General features: G+C 42.9%; 1 protein-coding gene across 2 annotated transcripts in view; it reads left to right on the forward strand.

Annotated features, from left to right (window-relative positions):
* Positions 1-19,753, forward strand: part of RELL1 (RELT like 1) — a 62,574-nt gene that overhangs the window by 33,777 nt on the left and 9,044 nt on the right. For both annotated transcript variants that reach the window (XM_028492078.2, XM_007113412.4), the window contains 4 exons: positions 385-456; positions 8,171-8,228; positions 10,868-11,104; positions 14,249-14,387. In XM_028492078.2, the coding sequence (XP_028347879.1) occupies positions 385-456; positions 8,171-8,228; positions 10,868-11,104; positions 14,249-14,384 (503 nt within the window). In that variant the 3' untranslated portion in view covers positions 14,385-14,387. The remainder of the gene's footprint in view (positions 1-384; positions 457-8,170; positions 8,229-10,867; positions 11,105-14,248; positions 14,388-19,753) is intronic.

The following is a 19,753-nucleotide window of genomic DNA, read 5'->3' on the forward strand; positions in this document are numbered from 1 at the left end:
AATCCAAGAAGTTTTTCTTTTAACTGTCATTTTTCTTTCCATTTCCCTTAAGGGTTTAACAAAATGATGAGCGAGAAATAATAGTTGTAAGGACTGATATAGATACATGGAATTGTTGTCTTGGAAACTGAGTGTGTGTTTGGACTTGAGATCGATGGACAACTCTGATACTTTTTATGCCTCTTATGCCAGGGAAGTCACTGTGTGCTTTCAGTCAGGCAGCTTGGGGTTGAAGGAAGAAAGCAGAGCTCTTAGCACCATGGGTGATCAGCTGAACTTTCTGGAGACTGTTCAGAGAGGTCTTGGGCTCTAAGACTGCACGTCTCGTTGACCTGATGCAAGTGACCAATTGTAACCTGTCCTCCCCTCCCCTTTCTCTTTCAGAGTTGAACGACAGTGTAAATGAAAATAGTGACACCGTTGGGCAAATTGTCCACTACATCATGAAAAACGAAGGTATGGTTGTCTTAGTGTCCAGAACAATTTAGTAGTCATATGTTTTATTAAAAACCTGCTTCAAAGAGTCATGATTTGTATGGATTGTCCTGTCAGTGTTTCTGAAGTTATTGACACCTTTTACCTAAGCTCACAAATAGCTCAGCTTCCAGCATTATCTGACCGGGAGAGTTTCACAGAAGTGTTTTCTAAGAGTCAGTCATTATAGAGTCAGCCCCGGAGGCTTACCTTTTAATCCTGGCCTCACCTCGATTTGGGGAAAGTCATACTACATCATGGAGCCTCACTTTCCTCCTCTAAAATAATACTTACCACATAGCATTGTTGTGACATATTGCACATAAAGTGCTTGTATAATAAGCACTCGAATATTATCTATTCCTTTTTTTGTGCTTTTAAACATATTGTGGTAAAATACACATAACATAAAATGTACCTTTATACCCATTTTAAAATGGACAATTCATTGGCCTTAAGTACGTTCACAATAATGTACAACCATCACCACTATCTAGTTCCAGAACTTTTTCATCATCCCAAACTCTGTACCACTAAGCAGACACTCCCCATTCTCTATCCCCTTTCCCTCTATCCTCTGGCAACCCCTCCTCTGCTTTCTGTCTCCATGGATTTGCCCATTCTGTGATCTATTCTTTTTTTTTTTTTTTAATTAATTAATTAATTTATTTTTGGCTGTGTTGGGTCTTCGTTGCTGTGCGTGGGCTTTCTCCAGTTGCGGAGAGTGGGGGCCACTCTTCATTGCGGTGCGCGGGCCTCTCACTGTCGCGGCCTCTCTTGTTGCAGAGCACAGGCTCCAGACGCGCAGGCTCAGTAGCTGTGGCTCACGGGCCCAGCCGCTCTGCGGCATGTGGGATCTTCCGGGACCAGGGCACGAGCCCATGTCCCCTGCACTGTCAGGCAGACTCTCAACCACTGCACCACCAGGGAAACCCTGTGATCTATTCTTAAGGGTTAAAACTTTAAAAAAGTCTAACCTTTATGGCTTTAAGCACTTTTTTCCCTTCTGAAATGTATTCTAAACCCCCATCTTCCTAATCTTCCCCATCTTCCTAAACTAATCAGGATTATTTTAATCTTGATTAGATAAATCAGGGTCATTGTTTTGAAGGTGATTGTCTCCATAAGATTCCACACCCCGAGTGACTTTTGAGGTGTGTGGCACTCCTACCCATATACCTGTGAACTAAAAATGTCACCTGTCATGTCAGTAAGCAAAGGATGTTGCAGCCATCAAGCCATCATGTTACAGCAGCCCCAGCGGCGCACCCTGAGGAGATTCAGGGTACACAGGATACTGGCCCCAGAGAGCTGAGGTGCATATCAAAGGAATGACTTCAGTGAGCCCAGACTCTTGCATCTTCCCATATATAGAAAAGAGCTACATTCCTTAACTCGAGATGTCTGGTTTTCTTTAATTAATAGTCATCTTTTGATGTTCCGACTACCTGGTCTTTGTTGCAAAAACCCCTGTATATTCTGGGGTTGCCTCTCCAGAGCACTCCCTCTGAGCTGTCTGAGACGCTGTGTCCCGGCCTTAGGTCCTCAGATTTGTCCACCGAATAAAACATAACCTCTCAACTTTTAGGTCGTGCATTTTTTTCAGTCGACATATCCAGTATCCGCAGATCCCCATACTTTGAATTCTCATGAGAATTTAAAAGAAAGTGTTTTCCTTGGGCTCTGTCTGTGCCCTGGTCAGTGCTGACACATGCAGCATGCACTGCTGCACCTGAGCCATTTGTCCAAAAGGAGAAATACCTCCGTGCTGCTCAGTAAATACCTGCTCTTCCATCCCCAGGTGCTCCCCGGGGATCCTCTGCCCCCATATCCTCACTATCAACTGGAGCACCTGCCTGGCCCGGGCTGCTGGTCAGTTTTTCTGACTTAGAGAAGCAGCATTTTCACATGATTCAGCATACTTTTCATTGTTCTTTACAGAGTGGACTTTACGTATTTGGCATAGATCTAGGTGCATTATGTGCATAATCTAATCCTCAAAATATTCCTCTGGAGTTGATATTATTATACCCATTTTACAGATGAAGAAAGGAAGACTCCAAGTGGTTGGTCACATGGTTAAGGAGCAGCCTGGCCCTACCTGGGTCTCTTTCATCTATACAACATTGCCTCGCCTCGCCTCTCTTCTACTTTGTAGCTTTCAGTTTCTATAGGATGGAAAACCAGATAGGCAAACTTAATAGTATGGTGTTTAAAATAACAAGACAGCAATCACTTGGATTTGATGTCTGTTTTCTAAAGACCTTCGTTCAGGGAACAGTATTTGGTGATGCTATCCTTGAGGACTCAGTGGTGCATGTTTCTTTTACATAAAAAAAGTGGATTTTAATTTGCATAAGAAATAACACAAATACATTCTTGGCATAGAAGCTCCAGCCATGACAAAAGTGCACAGGGTAAGGTTGCTCCTGTCCCTTGTGCGTTCAAAACTGCCTTCAGGGCTTTGGGGAGCTTGGAGGCCTTTGGGACCTGGGCTTCTGAGAGCTAGAGCGGTTGCTGAGTTTAGCGAGTGCTGCATGAGGGGGTTACTGACAGGTGAACTGGTTGAAATAAGTCAGCTGCGAAAACTTTGCCGGGGGCTGCAGTTCTCATGTATAACTTCATAGTAGACACTGAGTGCTTGCTATGTGCCGGGCTCATTCTAGGCGCTTTCTGGGAACGCTGTGATTCATATACTTCGTTTCCAATTTACAGTTGAGAAACTGAAGCCCACAGCACTTAACTAACTTGCCAATGTCACCCTGCTATAAGTAGCAGAGCTGAGATTTGAACTCTAGCATCTGACGTCAGAGTCTATACTTACCCACATGCTGTCACTGCCTCTTTCCTGGTAGCAGGAAAGACGAATGATAAACTTCCTCCTTTCAAAGACACAACGTATATAGCTGGGGTGTTTTATAGAACTCCTAAACATTAACTCATTAAATTCTCCAAACTACCTTATGAGGTAGATCCTGTTATCACCCCATTTTGCAGATGAAGAAACAGAGGCCCAGAGGGTAAGAAAGTTACCCAAGGTCACACAGCCAGCATGTGGCAGGATGGTGCCAGCAGTGGGCCCCTTCTCCTAATTACAGCAGACGAGAAGCCTTTGGGTCCCTGGAGCAAGCAGACTATATAATTTCCTCACCTTCCACACTCATAAACTATAGGGCTGTTCTTTTCTTTTTTAATTATGTCCTTTTCCTTTCAGAACGTAGCCTTTTGGTTTCTGCTGCCTTGATTACCAGTAGGTATGTTGGAATAATACCAAGGCACTGATTTCATTCTTTCTCCTCTGCTCCCCAGTTCTTTCCCTTCTGTCTTTATTATTCTTTACCCTCTTCCCTGTCAGGGCCTTCATCTGTCTGCCTGTGATTTCTCCAGTGACCTGTGAGAAAGGCTGGGGGCTCTGATCCTTTGTGTGGCCTTGGTTCTCCTTGGCCACCAGGAGACACCTGATCTCACTGGACACCCCTTTTCCAGCCGTGGCCCTCTCTAGCTTCCAGCCTGTGCCAAAACAGCAGCTGGGGGATTAGATACATACTTGGGTCTCTTACCAGTTGATAACCTAGCTTTTTTAGTATGCCTTTGAGACTTAAATTCTCTATAGAACAAAATGTATTTTTCTTTTCTTTGTCATTAACAGACTCTGAACTTAATATCAATTAAGACCTCCCTGTTGAGGTTAATTTAACTATTTAAAAAAAAATTATCAGCACACTATAACATAATTTTTCTTTAAACATTGAAGAAAAAAGGAATAAAATTGAGTACAAACCGTTACCATTTTTCCGTTTATTTACATTTTCTTTGCCTATATTTGCCTATATTTACATATTTACATATTTAAAAACATTTGCAGTCATGATATATGACTCGTCTTCTGCTCTGCATTTTTAATTTGGCTAATGGGGTAATATTTCACCTGTACTCATGGTGACATTCTTGTTTATGGTTTAAACCTATCATGTCTTGAATGTTTCAAATCAAGTTTTGTTTAGATAAATATCTCTTGAAGGATGAATTTATTGGCTGACCTGAAGACTGATTATTTTCCCCCTAATTCCTAATCCTTTCTAAATAGAGCTGAATTGAAGAGCGTTTGGGTGGCCACTGTATGGAAGTTTGGAAAGTACCTGCAACTCCATAGCTGAGCTTCTCTGCCAGGCCCTGACGCTGTCTGAAAATAGCAACAATTCAGAGTATTGTGATTACTCTCCAACCTCTCCAAGGTTATGGTTATTCACACTAGGCAGAGAGAGGGATCCCTTGGTGAAATTCTTACCTTGGGGCTCAATTTGTGTGGTGGCAAAAAGGATTCCTTCATAAACTACCATCATTACTGAGTAGATCTCTGAAACTTGCTATATTGGTTATGCAGACATCCTGTGAGCTGTTAAACTACTCATCATTTAGATAGAGACTTGGACATTGAAGGAGTAGGTCGGGGTAGGTCGGGGTGAAAAGCACCCACCCCAGAGTCAGATAGACCAGGGTTTGTATCTAGGTCTGTTTCTAGCTCTGTTTCTAGCTGTGGGACTCTGGCCAGTCAGTTATAGTCTTTAGGCCTCAGTGTCTATCTTTAAAATGGAGATGATAATTCTGCCCGCTCTTGGAGAGAATCAAACATGATAGGGTCTGTAAGGCTTTTAGCCAGTGACTGGCACATACCAGGATCTTGCCTTGAATGTAAGGGAAAACTTTGAAAAGAGTAATGGTGGGAGAGAAGACAAGGCATTTTTCTTGTCTGATTTTGACTGGTCTATGCATATTATCAGGCAGAAATTCAGGAAAGAAGAGAGGAAGCAGTTTCTGGAAATTATTGCCCACTGGAAAATTTCCCCTGTTCTTGACAGGCTTTGCTTGCCCTATTATTGACTCCTCCCATCCTTTGGATGCCCGACCGTGAAGGGAAGTATAGTCGGGCAGAATGTTGACAACTGTAGGGGAAACCATCTTTTGCAGCTTCTTGGAGTTATGAGTAATCACAAGGAGGAGAAATATATTCATTAGAACTTAATTGGATTATTGCGCTTTTACAGCCAAATTAAAGCATGTGTTTATGTGCTAATGGAGGTGTTCTGTTAGAGTTTTCTCATCACAGGAAACCAAAAATGTTCCCAAGGGTTAGTTTACTGAGATTTACTCCCTGGTATAGATTGCAGGGTAGACTAGAGACAAGGATGTATGTGCGTGTGTATGTGTGTGTTGGTCTCACACACCCACCCTCAATGGGTATGAATGATCAAAACTTGAGTCTACTCTTAAAGCATCACTCATAGCAAACAAAGGGGTTGTTTACTATTGTTTCTAAGAAATAAAGGGCACGATAACAGGAATACATGGGAAACAACACAAGCCCATAAAAACAAGTTTTAGTAATGATTTTAATATATTTTCATAATCTCTCTGGCAGCATTTTATCATCTGATGTTTCTAACAGAGGTCATCATTTTGATTAATTAATTTTCTCAGGTGACTATTTAAACTTCTGTTTTTGTGAAAAGCTCATTCTTATGAGTGAATGCTATTAGTGTCATCTTTGTTTTCATACCTTTTTTGTTGTTGTTATTTTTCCCTCTTTTCTGTGTAGAGTTTTGAAGTTTAGTAAATGATGGCAGAATATAAATCTCAACTGGCAAATTATTGTGTATACCCTAAACTCTTTATTTGAAAGAAAATTATTGTTCTGAATTCTTAATATTAGTTAAAGGGAAAATGATTAGACTGTACTTAAATTTGCCTTACAGAGGGTAATGTGCCTTTTTTGTCATGTGGGGGAAGATACTGCTGGTCCATTTCAGCACTTTTTTTGTAATGATAAGAGTCTTATTTAGATCCAAACTTGTGTGTGGAAATGTATTTGTGCATCTTCACAGATAGTCATGAAAGGCAAAGAAAATACTTCTTTTTGAAAAGGATGGTATGCTCCATCAATATTTCTTCAGAAACCCCATACATTTGCAGGGGTTGTGAAGGGGGGAAAATTAGATTGTAGGGGGCAAAACCCCCTTACTATTTTATATGTAAAACACAGATATGCATATAGTACATAAACGTGTATATCTGCAGTATTATAGTTTCATGGGAGGGTGATTAGGAAAAAAAGTCAAAAAAAAAAAAAGGCTTCTGGGTGGAACAATAATGAAAAAAAGTTGAAACACTGGATACATCCTTAGCTATTAGCACTTAAAAGCAGCAGTGTTGAAACTAGAGTTAATTTTCCTCCTCTCCGATGTCACCTGAGATGATAAATGTTGGTGTTAGCTCACATGATAAATAGTGATTTTTTAATTGTTTCATTGTCTCTGGGGAATTTGTTGTGGTTAGCCCTGAGGACAGTGCTTTAAAAATCAACGGGATTGTTGTAAAGGAGAAACTAACACACTATTGTAAAACAGTTATCCTCCAGTAAAGATGTTAAAAAAAAAAAAAAATCAACGGGAATGGGTCAGGAGTCCGTCATAACATCTGGCCTTGCCAGGAAATACCCAAGAGAAACTTGACCATTCACTTTAGTCTTTTATCCTTAAGACTTGTCACCCTACAAAAGACGAAAAGAACATGTGTGTCTGTGCATGGCGGTGGGGTAGGCACCCAAGAAGCTTAGATTCAATTTGCTTTAGTGGACAGCCTAGGCTCCCCCTACAAATTTGGATTTTTTTTTTTAAGTTAACATTAGAAGTCTAATTTAACTGTTGGGTGTGACCAACATTTGAAATTTAAAGCTATCTGGCTAGAGTTAAGGTCTTGTATGGTCTGAATGGCCCACCTAGAAAATTAATCCTTTCTCATCCCTGATTTTATGTGGGATAGACTTGATACTACATGGGTATCCAGAATTTAGGGCTAATTCATTGAGCATGTATAAGTTATTGAACTACAGGTCTCTTGAGACATACATTTTATGACATATTTAGCAAAGTGAGTCAAATTCAGTTTCCTTTTGCTTTGAGAAGGGGAGAAAGATATGTCTTCTATGTTATATAGCTAATGACGTGTAGGAAACAAAGCTCTGTAGTAGATCTGCTTTCCTTTGCATAGGTTCTCGGTCACTCTCACTGAATTCCTGCATGGTGAAAAGTATTGGCAGATGGTGCCACATCTGGGTTTTTCTTGGGAAAGACCCTCCCTTCTCCAGGGCCCCAGGGCCTCATTTGTGAACTGAAGGAACTCAATTAGGTGTTTTTCCAACAGTTTTTCTGATATGATAATTCTATGATCACTCATCTGATTGATTCCATTTTAATTCTTTTTTAAAATTAATTAATTAATCAATTAATTAATTAATTAGTTTTTGGCTGTGTTGGGTCTTCGTTGCTGCAAGCGGGCTTTCTCTAGTTGCGGTGAGTGGGGGCTACTCTTTGTTGTGGTGCGTGGGCTTCTCATTGCGGTGGCTTCTCTTGTTGTGGGGCATGGGCTCTAGGCATGCGAGCTTCAGTAGTTGTGGCACGTGGGCTTCAGTAGTTGTGGCTTGCGGGCTCTAGAGCGCAGGCTCAGTAATGTGGCACACGGGCTCTAGAGTGCAGGCTCGGTAGTTGTGGCGCACGGGCTTAGTTGCTCCGCGGCATGTGGGATCTTCCCGGACCAGGGCTCGAACCTGTGTCCCCTGCATTGGCAGGCAGATTCTTAACCACTGAGCAACCAGGGAAGTTCCCCATTTTAATTCTTGAACTTTTTTTTTTTTCCTTAGCAAATGCTGATGTTTTAAAGGCAATGGTAGCAGATAACAACCTGTGTGATCCTGAAAGGTGAGTGCTTTTCCCCTGATTTTATGGGGCTTTCGTTTTCAGTTATCTGCTAGAGCAGGTTTCTGTACTTTGGCACTATTGACATTTGGGCCAGGGAGTTCTTTGCTGTGAGGAATTGTCCTGTGCATTGTAGGACATTTAACAGCATTCCTGGCCTCCACTTACTGGATGCCATTGTCCCTTTCTCCGGCTGTGTGACATCCCAGAGCCAACGCCTCCACACATTGTCGATGTACCCTGGGGGCGAAGTCGCCCCTGGTTGAGAACAGCTGTGTTAGAGAACAGTGATGAGAGGAAAGGAGTAGCCCTGGAACTGGGGACCTGGGTGAGTCTCACCTCCACCACTTATGGATCCCCTCTTCTCGGGCAAGTTAACCGACCACCCTGAGCTCAAGTTCCATCATCTATAAACTGGAGATAACCACTGTACCAACTTAATTGGCATATTATGAGGAATACCGAATACCTCGGGCCTCGAAAGACCTCTATGAACAATGATGATTAAACGAAAAACCAGGCTGGTTTGGGGTCACCTGCTAAGTTCTGTTTCTGTATCACCAGTTTTAGGTTATGCTGGTTGAGTATCATAGTCCTTCCTAATTAATTACAGGTAACTGTATTTCTATGTAATTTTTCATGCTTCATGGAGCATTTATTGAGTGCCTGCTGCGTGCTGGGCATGACGCTGGAGCCGGGCCTTCACAGATCCTTGCCATTGAGGACGAAGTCTAGTGGGGAGTGGAGACAAGAAGCAGGGGCTGCTTGTAGGCAGAGAAAGTCCAGGACAAAAGGCCCGGGAGAGTGAAAGTGTGGGATGCCTCCGGTAAAGTTCAGTCTGGGGTGGCCCGAGTATATGTTATAGACGGAAGCAAGAAGGGCCAGGAAGGCAAGTTGGGTATGAGTGACATGGCAAGGAGTTTGGACCTTTTCCTGCTCACTCTGTGGGTGGTACACCCAGCGCATCTTAGCTATTTCATACATGTTTGTCAAACAGGCCACGTTAGATCTGCATTTTAGCGAGGTGACTTAGTGCTGGAAGGCCAGTGAAAGGAGCTCTGGTGGTGTAGTTTATAGAGATATACGAGCTGTGGTTTCCGCCACACTCCAGCCCTGACCAAAGACTCCTTGTGTTAGGACCATGTCACCTCATTGAATCTTTGCCTCAGTCATCTTAGGGCATCCTATAGTCCCTGTCATTGGGTTTTGTGCGCAGCGTGTACTAGATAAACGTTTGTTGAATGAAAGTTGTTAAACTTTCAAATTCAACCTCCTAATATGTGGTGTGAACACTTGTTTACCTCAGAAAGCTGCGGTTGTGTGTTTTTATTTTCACAAGCTAAAGAGCATTCCTAACGAACACCAGGAAACTTTTGTCTCTCTGTGGTGTTTGAGACTATCTCTTCAATCAGGCACTTTTTTGTCTACTTTTGAAGTGGGCAAGTGGGCTGGTTATCAGCAGCATAAAGGCTGGCTTATGCTGTCCTGAGACTTCTATATGCCTTTGGGGCTCTCAGCCCAGTCTCAGGAGTCAGGCTCTGCTGTTATGTGCTGCCCTGCCCACCCCACCTACACCAGGTCAGAGGGCTGATTCCTGGTTGGGCTGGTCCTGTCCTGTCTTATTTCCTCCTTTCCTAGTGGACCAGAGCCTTGACACGTGCCTTTTGAAAGCAGCCAGCATCTGACCTATATACTTCTGCTTTTTATATTTGGGATGGTACGGCTGGGTTTCTTCCAGGTTATCAGAGTGATCTCCCCTGTTTCTGAAGCACTGTAGCATGATGGTTAAGATCATGGTTTCTAGATTTAGTCTTTCTAGATTTGGAGCTCAGCTGTCACTTACTAGCTGTGTGACCATGGGTAAGTTACTTAACTGCTCTGAGGCTCAGTGTCCTCGTTTTTAAAATGAGGAAACTAATAATACCTACCTCAAGGTTTTGTAAAGATCAATGGAATTAATATATATCAAGTGCGTAGCAAACACTTAGCGTAGTATCAAGTATCAAGTGCGTAGTATCAAGTGCGTAGCTAACACTTAGCAAAGTGTTAGCTATTTTTATTATTACTATGATCAACATCTGTCTTGAGCATCACGTTTGATGTCTTGACCTAAAAGCTTTCTTCCTTTGACACAATAGTCAGATTGGATCAAATATTCTATCTTAAGTCATCCAATAATTTGATTGGAATTTAAGTTTTTCTCTCCTCCAGGGCACATATATTCGGGGCATCTCTTTGCTTAGAGATCTTGGAGGAACTTGGGTATGTGTGAGAAATTAGTTTACTTGAAATTAGATTGCATGAGAAGGGAGATCAGCCATTTGGAAAGAGACCTAATACTTGAAAGACAAACAGTGCATCATCATTAGAAGCAGTGGTTTATTTCCGGCCAGTTAATTCCATACTGGAAGTGATAAATCACATTGTTACTGTTTAAAACGAACTGTCATTGTATAGTCATAAGGGCTGAGTACCTGCTGCCTGAGATCAGTTCACAAAGCCCATTTGTATAATTGGAAGAGGCATTTTTTTCTTTTGATTTAAACCTGCTTCTTATATTGCAGGGGGAGAGAATGCCTTAGCTGGTATTTCTTTTAATAACCAGTTCGACCTTTTCCTTTTTTTTTTTTTTCCCACCTTAGCCCGGTGACCCCTAGCACTCCTGGGAGCCCGCCTGTGAGCCCCGGGCCCTTGTCGCCAGGTGGCACCCCAGGGAAGCACGTCTGCGGCCACCATCTGCACACAGTGGGTGGTGCTGTCGAGCGGGACGTGTGTCATCGATGTAGGCACAAGCGGTGGCACTTCATAAAACCCACCAACAAGTCCAAAGAGGGCCGCTCAAGGCGCCAAGGAGAAGTTACTGTCCTCTCTGTGGGCAGGTGAGTCCTGGGCGTGCTTTGGGTTTGTGTAACACGGTTGCTGTGCTGTGTGGATTTGTACACCCGTTAAATGTAGAGTGTGTTCTCCTGAGCCTGGCTCAGGTCCTATCTCTGGGCTTCTTTGATGTTTTCTGGTCTGAGTCCTGCATTTTTCCAACAGCAGAAGAATTCTAAGAGGTGGCTATCGCAAGATCAGGTGTGACTTGTATTAATTAAGGTAACAAATTAATTACTTGCTGTATTAGGCTTCTACAGAGAAGCAGACTCAATAAGATATATATACACACAGACACACATGTAAGAGGAGATTTATTATGGGAATTAGCTCACACGATTATGGAGGCCAAGAAGACAGGAAAGCTGGTGGTAATTCAGTCCAAGTCCAAAGGCCTGAGAACCAGGCGAGCCGATGGTATTAGTCCTGGTCCCAGTCTGAAGGCCTAGAAACCAGGCATGCTCATGTCTTATGGCAAAAGAAGAGGGATGTGTCAGCTCAAGTAAAAGGAGCAAATTCAGTCTCCCTTTGCCTTTTAGTTCTGTTCAGGCCCTCAAGGGATTGGATGAGGCCCATTCTCATTGGTGAGGGTGATCTTTACTCAATCTACCAATTCAGATGCTAATCTCTTCTGCAAACGTCCTCACAGACACACCCAGAAATAATGTTTTACCAACTCTCTGGGCAGCCCTTAGCCTGGTCAAGTCGACACATAAAATTAACCATCACACTTGCTCTAATAGATAAAGCCCAAATCTCAACTGTTACAGAATGGAAGTTTGTATTTCACTTGTGGAAATCGAAAGATCAGGGGTGGCTCTTCAAGCAGTCACCCAGAGCCCTGGGTCCTTTCCATCTTGTGCCTCTGCTGGATTTGCTAGCAGGAGAAAGTACGCAGAGGATTGTTCACAAGAGGTTTTTCAGGAGATGGGCCTGAAGTGGCACATTTCACTCTTGCTCACAAGAGTGAGGACTGGCGCAAACTAGAAATCACTCTTTCTTCCTCTGGCTGGAACTCAATCACTAGGCCACACCTAATGGCCAGGGAGGTAGGTAACGTTGGCCAGGAATAAGGGAAGAGATGGAGCCTGGTCCACTGCTCTCCAGCCTCTGCCGTGTAAGATCCACCTGGACCCCTGGGACTGCTTGCTTTTAGTCCACCTCCTTCTTTCCCAGCCCTAAAGTTCCATTTACCTGTGACCCATATGTGATGTGGAGATCTTGCAGTTCAAGTGATAAACAATTTGACGATACTGTATGCAGAGCATTTTTGGTTGATTTTGAGCCTCCTGCAGGAACTGCATGGCTAATGCTGCATGTGCAAAGGCAGTAGAGAGTAATGGTCGAGAGCATGCCTGCTGGCACCAGACTGGGGAAGCCCTGAGCAAAAGCTGACAGTGTTGCCTACGTGATCCTTCTCTCCTTACTGACAAACTCTGGGAAGAGTAGCCTGGACTCACTGAATCACCCTCATTTGACTCCTGACACCACTACTTACAAACTGTTACTTCTGTGTCTCAGTTTTCCCCTCTATAAAATGGGGATGACAGTAGCACTCACCTTCTTGGGTTGCTGTGAAGACTAAATAAGGTGACTCAGGTAAAGGTCTTAGACCAGTTTTTGGTGCTTATTATATACTCAAGAATTGTTGGCTATTATTATTACTGTTATTTGAATTCCATTGAGTTTCATCATGTGTTGCACAAGCAACAAGGAGAAGACTCCTTGGCTCTTTGCCACTTAAAACAAAACAGTGCAACTCATGACCACACTGTTTTATTCAGAGCAGAGTCATGGGAACTTATGAATGTGGAATGCGGTGAGAACCTGTAACTTGTTTGGACAAAGTGTATTTTGTTTGCTTTAAAAAAAATCTGCTGAAACTTTCAACTCAGATTCAACGTGGCTTTTTAAAATGCCCCCAATCCAACTCTCTGTCTTGGAGATAGAATAAATACTATGACTGCTGAGTGATTACAGGCTGCTTTTGACTGCTAAATGATTACAGGCTGCTTTTCAGCAAGTGTTGCTTAAAGAGAGTCTTAAAGTTTGACCGAATAGGTTTGTGGTGACAACTCTTTCCTGATCCTCCGTTCACTCCTTCAGAGTCTCCTTCCTCCTTCTGGTGGGTGAGCTCATTTTGGACAAAGAAGGAGAATTTATTTTAGATGGTTTTGAGGGAAATGAAGACCAAGACTAGAGAGAAACTACTGTGAAAGATTTTAGGGTTTTGATGGTGATGGATGAGAAAAGCAGTCCAACTGAGTACATTTCTTTAACTTCTCTCTTAATTCTTAAGGAAAATCTCTTTCTTAAATTCCTTAACCCTTAATGAAAACCCAAATTTGCTTCAAAAACAAAAACAAAAAAACCCAGACAAAACCCAAGCAGACACAAAAACTCTGCCGCCCAACTGATGCTGATAAATGTGAGTCTGGGGCCCTGTTTATAGAGATAGACCCTCTGCTGGGTGAAATTTGAGAAGACAGTTCCCTAGTGAACATCAGATTTGCAAACTGGTCGGGCTTTTGTCCAGCCTTCTGTTGTTAAAACAGCTGATGTTTAAGCCCAGGTCCTTGTTAGAAACCACAGCTCTGAGGCTGTTTCATATTTGAGTACCCGTGTTTCTTAGTGCATTTCCCATGCTCTGTAAACTGTGCAGCAGAGTCTGTGATGTGTTGAGTGAACATCAGCTGGGAGGTTTGGCAGGGGACAGGGGCCTTGCTGTGTAGGACGGTTCCTCCTGTTGAATATGGTGATTTTCTTTTCTTTTTAAAACATTTGTTATTGAAGTATAGTTGATTTACAATGTCGTGTTAATTTCAGGTGTACGGCACAGTGATTCAGCTATATATATATATTAATATAATATGTATATATTAATATATATATATTCTTTTTCAGATTCTTTTCCCTTATAGCTTGTTACAAAATACTGAGTATAGTTCCCTGTGCTATATAGTAGGTTCTTGTTGGTTATCTATTTTATATATAGTCGTGTGTATATGTGAATATGGTGATTTTCATTGCTGTCCTAACTTTTGGCTGAGTTGGTTTGGGATCCTCCAGGTGGATGATTTTTAGTTCATTCATGATTCTTGTTCAGTGGAAAAGCAAAACCCGTCACATCTCCTCTTTCCCCCGCTCAGGTTTAGAGTTACGAAAGTGGAACACAAGTCAAATCAGAAGGAGCGGAGAAGTTTAATGTCAGTTAGTGGGCCCGATAGCGTCAATGGGGAGGTGCCTATGACACCCTTGAAGAGAGAGCGAAGTGGCACAGAGTAGCAGGTAAGTTGAAGTTGTGGCGACATTGGGGGTGGGTGGTACGTGGCAGGGAGAAGGTGCCCAGAGCCTCCCTGGGGTCTGTGGTAATACGGGAGTGACTTGGCAGGGAAATGAGAAGTGCTTTCCTGGAGCTGGTAAGGCTGTAGGGGACGGAACACCATCACTTGTCTGCCCAGAGCTTTTTGTGAAGAGCCCATCAACACAGGTGCCTCCAGGGACCTGGCCTGCATGATAAAGAGTGGGGAGGATTACTTAGGAGGCAATGTGGGGTGGTGGGGACTGGAGCAAACTAGAAATCACATAACCCATCTGTTAGGGTTTGCATTACCACAAGGCAGGAAGCACTTAGTGTGGCTAGATCTTAGGCAAAAAAAGGTGGAAATCTAGACTTTTTTACAGGTTTTTAAATGTTGGCAGCTTGTTAAAAATCCTTTAAACAACCACGCAGGCCGAATGAAATATAATCTTGTCATTTCTAGGTAAACTGTGATTTGAAAAAGGCTTGAGCAAGCAAAGCAATGCTTTTTTCCTTTGAGTTGGAAACCAGTTTTCTTTGATGTGTCACAGTTCTAAAATACCCCCAGTAGAAGTATTACTCTTTCCACCAAATATTTTGAAGCAATTTAAAAGCAAACGTGGGGCTTCCCTGGTGGCGCAGTGGTTGAGAGTCCACCTGCCGATGCAGGGGACACGGGTTCGTGCCCCGGTCCGGGAAGATCCCACATGCCGCGGAGCGGCTGGGCCCGTGAGCCATGGCAGCTGAGCCTGCGCGTCCGGCTTTGCTTTCTGTTCTGGCTTGAGTCCCATTCATCCCTTTCATGTTATTTATTATATGTAAAAGGATGAGTGTGAGGATTCGGAGTGACCAGCTTCAAAGTCTCCAATGGAACGGTCAGAGCCTGAATGTTAAGGCAGAAGAGGTTCCACTTCCAAAGGGAGGGGGAGGCGGGGTAAGGGGGAGGGGACTAGCCAGGTCCTGGAAGGTACAGGGAAACGGCAAGGTTGAACCTGAGCCTTGGAGTCAGGCTGACTGGTTCAGGTCCCCGTTCCCCACTCACTAGCCCTGGGACCTGGACAAGGTGCTTGGGCTTTTTTATGCCTCACTTTCCTCACTGGGAAATAAAAATGATGCTGCCTGCCTTGAGGGATGGCAATGAGATATCAGGGAAATAACGTGGGAAGCCCAGGGCCTGGCAGATAGGAAATGCCCAGTCAGTGGTACTGATTATTTTAAGTGGCCAGTTTGGCAGAGAAGGGGCTTTTGAGTGAAGCTTCTGATAACCTGCCGGGGCTCAGAGGGTTTGACGATGATACAGAAGTCATCTGGAAGAGTTGTGCTCCTGAATTCTGTAGGACATAGGTGGTCTGATAGATAGCTGTCCAGCACTGGTTCTTGCCATTTCGCCCTTGGGAAGATCTGGCCCCTTCCCCTGAGTTGAGGAACCCAACAGAGGCTTTCTTTAAAGAAGACACATGGAGTAGAAAAGTCTGTCTTTGGCTTCTCAGCCAGTTACTGGTGCCTTGGGAAGGGAACCAAGAGGAATTTAGGAAAAGGAAGAGGATGATGAAGATCATAAAAGCAGCTAATGTCAATTCAGTATTCTAGTCTTCTGGGTGTTGTACTGAGATGTATCTCACATGTCACCATTATAAACATCTCCTAATGGGATGGATACTATTACCCCAGCTTTATAGATGAGGAAACCAGTGCACGGAAAGGGTAAGTTACATGTTATGGGTCACATAACTGGAAAGAGGAGCTGATTTGAACTGAGGTCTGTGACTGTAAGACCAGCTGCACTCTTCTGCCATCCTGGGGTGCTCATGAAGGGGCAGCCCTAGATCCATGAATGAGGAACATTTCCACCAGTGATCTGCAACCTGGTGGTCTAATATGGTAGCCACTAGTCACCTGTGGCTACTTAAATGTAAATTAATTAAAATCAAAAGTTTCATTCTGCAATTGCACTAGTCACATTTCAAGTGTTCAGTAGCCATAGATGACTAGGGTCTGCCAGATACTGTATCTGCACTGGACAGTGCAGATACAGAAAATTTCCATCATTGCAGAAAGTGTTACCAACAGAGTAGATGGTACCTTAGACGTTAGAATTGGAATCCTGAGTGACTTTGGTAAATCAGAGAAACATTCTGATTGAAGTCGCGAGGACTTGCCTTCTGGGACGAGAAGTATGTGGCTATTCAAGTCTAAGGTGGAAGGCCCAGCCAGTTTAGCTGCAAAGAAAGAGAAAGCATGAGTTGTAATGACAGTTCTGCATATGAGTCATCAGCCTGGCAGTGTGTTGAGAGACGGAGCAGCAGACCGTGGGTAAGAAGACACTGCTTGCCCTCGGGCAGGAAGTGCAAGGTGATCCTGGGTTAGGCTCAGCCAGATTCCAGCCTTGCTGAAATGCCGTGGCAGGTTTTGGCCACTACTGCCCGGAGGGAGGCACTCAAGATCTGGGAAGGTTTAAAGAATTAGGATTGCTCAGCTAGTTTTCTTGGTCCAAATTCTGTCCGTATATGAATTTGATCCAGTCATCTGAAAATCCTGACCACATCTAACTGGTTTACAATTTGATACTCTCTGCAAAGCACACAATCTTCTTACCGGGATTTTGTGAAAGAGCATTGGATTTGATTAGAAGACCTGGGCTCTCATCCTAGCTTCGCCGCTTGGAAATTGTCCTTAACTGCCCTTACTCCAGGTTTCCTTGAATGTGAAATAGGATATTAAATCCATCGATTGAAGGTGAGTGCCAGGAGAGCATCTGACATGTCATTGGCTCTCAGTGGTGCTGTGCCGTCCAAAGGTGCAACGAGCACATGAGTGACCTTAGAAAGGGGATGTGTTTTCCGAGCCTTCAACATAATTGTAATTAATTTTGGAATTAAAAAAAAATTTTATTATGGAAAATTTCAAACAGACTCAAAAGTAGAGAGAATAATCTCACGAATGCCGATGGACTAATTTAATTATAATACGTGCTGCGTATTATCTACTATGTACCGGGCATGCGTTAGAAGGCATATTCCATGTATTAACTGATTTAATCCTCACAACAGCAATAAGTAGGTGCCAGTTTAGGCAGAGAGAGTTGAAGCAACTTGTTTAGAGTTACCAGCAAGAATGTGGTAGAGTTTAGAGTCCATCCCAGGCAGTCTGGCTCCTGGAGTCCCAGACTTCACCACTCAGCCGGGTCCGAGGAAAAACAGGTCCTGTGGTTAGAGCCTGCTGAGGTTGGGACCTGCTGAGTGACGATGTCTGATGAGCCCAACAGAGAATGGACTGAGAAAGGGGGGAAGGGAACTATTTATTGACACTCAAAAATATGTATGTACTTATGAAAATGTTTCTTGCTTGGTTTCTTAATATTTCTCATCCTCCAAAAGAGTATGTTTGGGCGATATAATGTGACTTGATTTTCCAACAAGAGAGATCCTGAAGTTTTTCCTTCTAGGCCCAGAAGATCTCTGGTTCTGAGCTGAACTGGAAGATCTGCACTGGGATGTAACTAATACAATAAGACAGGAGTGTTATGTACCTTTTGTACTGTCTAATGCAGTTTTTAAAATTGTGTTTTTTTCCTGAAAAATATTTTTGTTTAAATTTGGATTTTTGGCCAAACTATTTTACTGGAATGCCTTGTTTTAATATAGAACTGATTCAAATATTCAAATGCAAATGCATATCTACTCATTGGTTAGGTTTCCTTCTTTAAAAAAAAAAATTCAGTGGCTGATACCACCAACTAGACTTAGGATTTCTGTCTCTTTCTCCTTCTCTTTTTAAAAAACAAAATCCGCTGTTTGGTAGTTCTTCCCCCCTTTATTATTTCCCCCCTGTGTCCTTTGCCTGAGTTCTTTTTTGTAGCTAGATCTGACTTGCACTCTGCCTGATTTATTTTGGCAATGCAGTTAAAATGGTTTCTTTTTTCCACAGAAAATGTGTTTTGATTTCTTCTTAGAAGAATAAGCTTTTGTTCTTCAAAGTTAAATAAATCAAATTGCTTTCAGCCTCCAAATGCCACTGCCTTGTCTTCATTATCATTGGGCTTTTGCTTTTTAAAAATGATGCCGTGGTAAGCATTCTCTCCCACATGTTTCTGAAGTATCTACCCCCTTTTCCAGTTTATGGTAGTATCTTATTGAAAACATTGATTTGGTAAGTTTACAGAAAATATTTTTTATCAAAACAGAAATTCATCATATTAGATATCTCTGTTTTAAATCGTTTTATTATTGAAGCTATTCTATTAATTCTTATTTCAGTCATTTAGTTTAGTGATTAAGAGCTGAGTTTTAAACTGCTTAGGTTTCATTTTAACTGTGCCACTAACTAACGGTTGTTTTCAGCAAGTTACTTAACCTCTCCAAGCCTCAGGTTCTTCATCTTTAAAGTGGTGTAGAGTTGTGGTGGTGGATGTAAATGACATGATATATGTGTACAGTTCTTAAATCAGGCTTTGGCACAGAGTTAGTATTGACTAACTCACTATTCACTATTATCAATAATTTCCATCCCATTCTCAGGGGTCCTAGTTAGTTATTAGCCCATTCCTCAAGCATCACTTTTAGCTACTGTAACTCCCTTTTTACTTCTTAAGAACATTAGAGCTTTGGAGTCTGATGACATCTCAGAAATAGATATTTGGCAAGTCCCTTAGGAATTTGGGCCATTTTCTTGTGTGTGTTAAGAGGGCCTTAGAAATAACATGCCCCTCTTACTGGAGGTGGAATCAGAATTAGTAACAAGGCAATTGAAAAGTGTTGCAACTTAAGTTCTTTTTATTATACAGATCAGAGGAGGGGTTATATTAAGAGGTAGTGTGGACTGAATTTTCTTCGCCTCACCGTGCTATTGCTGGGCTGGGGCTTTGCTCTGGGATAAAAGTCTCCTTTTTGCCAGGACTCATGGATCACGCTCCCTCCCTCCTCAGGACCACAGCAGGGCACAAGGTCAGCTCTCCAGATCTTCGGGGCCTTTTCATTTCCTCCTCTAACAGTGAGGAAAGGCAAGCTTTTCTCCTTTTTGCTTTTGAACTCTGGTGACAGGCAGTGCAGTTACGGTCTGGTGGTGGCCTCCCCTGATGATGTGTTGCTTTATTTGCAGTCCTCTGCATGCCTCATTCTTTTGTTAACTCTCCAGGGAAGAAGAGGATGGTGTGAAACTTTAGGTATCACAAGTTAATTTTTTTCTCCATAGCTTATATTTTTTTCAGGGCAAAACACTTTTTTTTTTTTTTTTGCTGTACGCAGGCCTCTCACTGTTGTGGCCTCTCCCGTTGCGGAGCACAGGCTCCGGACGCGCAGGCTCGGCGGCCATGGCTCACGGGCCCAGCCGCTCCGCGGCATGTGGGATCTTCCCG

The sequence above is a fragment of the Physeter macrocephalus genome, chromosome 7, assembly GCF_002837175.3.
Source record: "Physeter macrocephalus isolate SW-GA chromosome 7, ASM283717v5, whole genome shotgun sequence".
In the NCBI taxonomy this organism is placed as follows: domain Eukaryota; kingdom Metazoa; phylum Chordata; class Mammalia; order Artiodactyla; family Physeteridae; genus Physeter; species Physeter macrocephalus.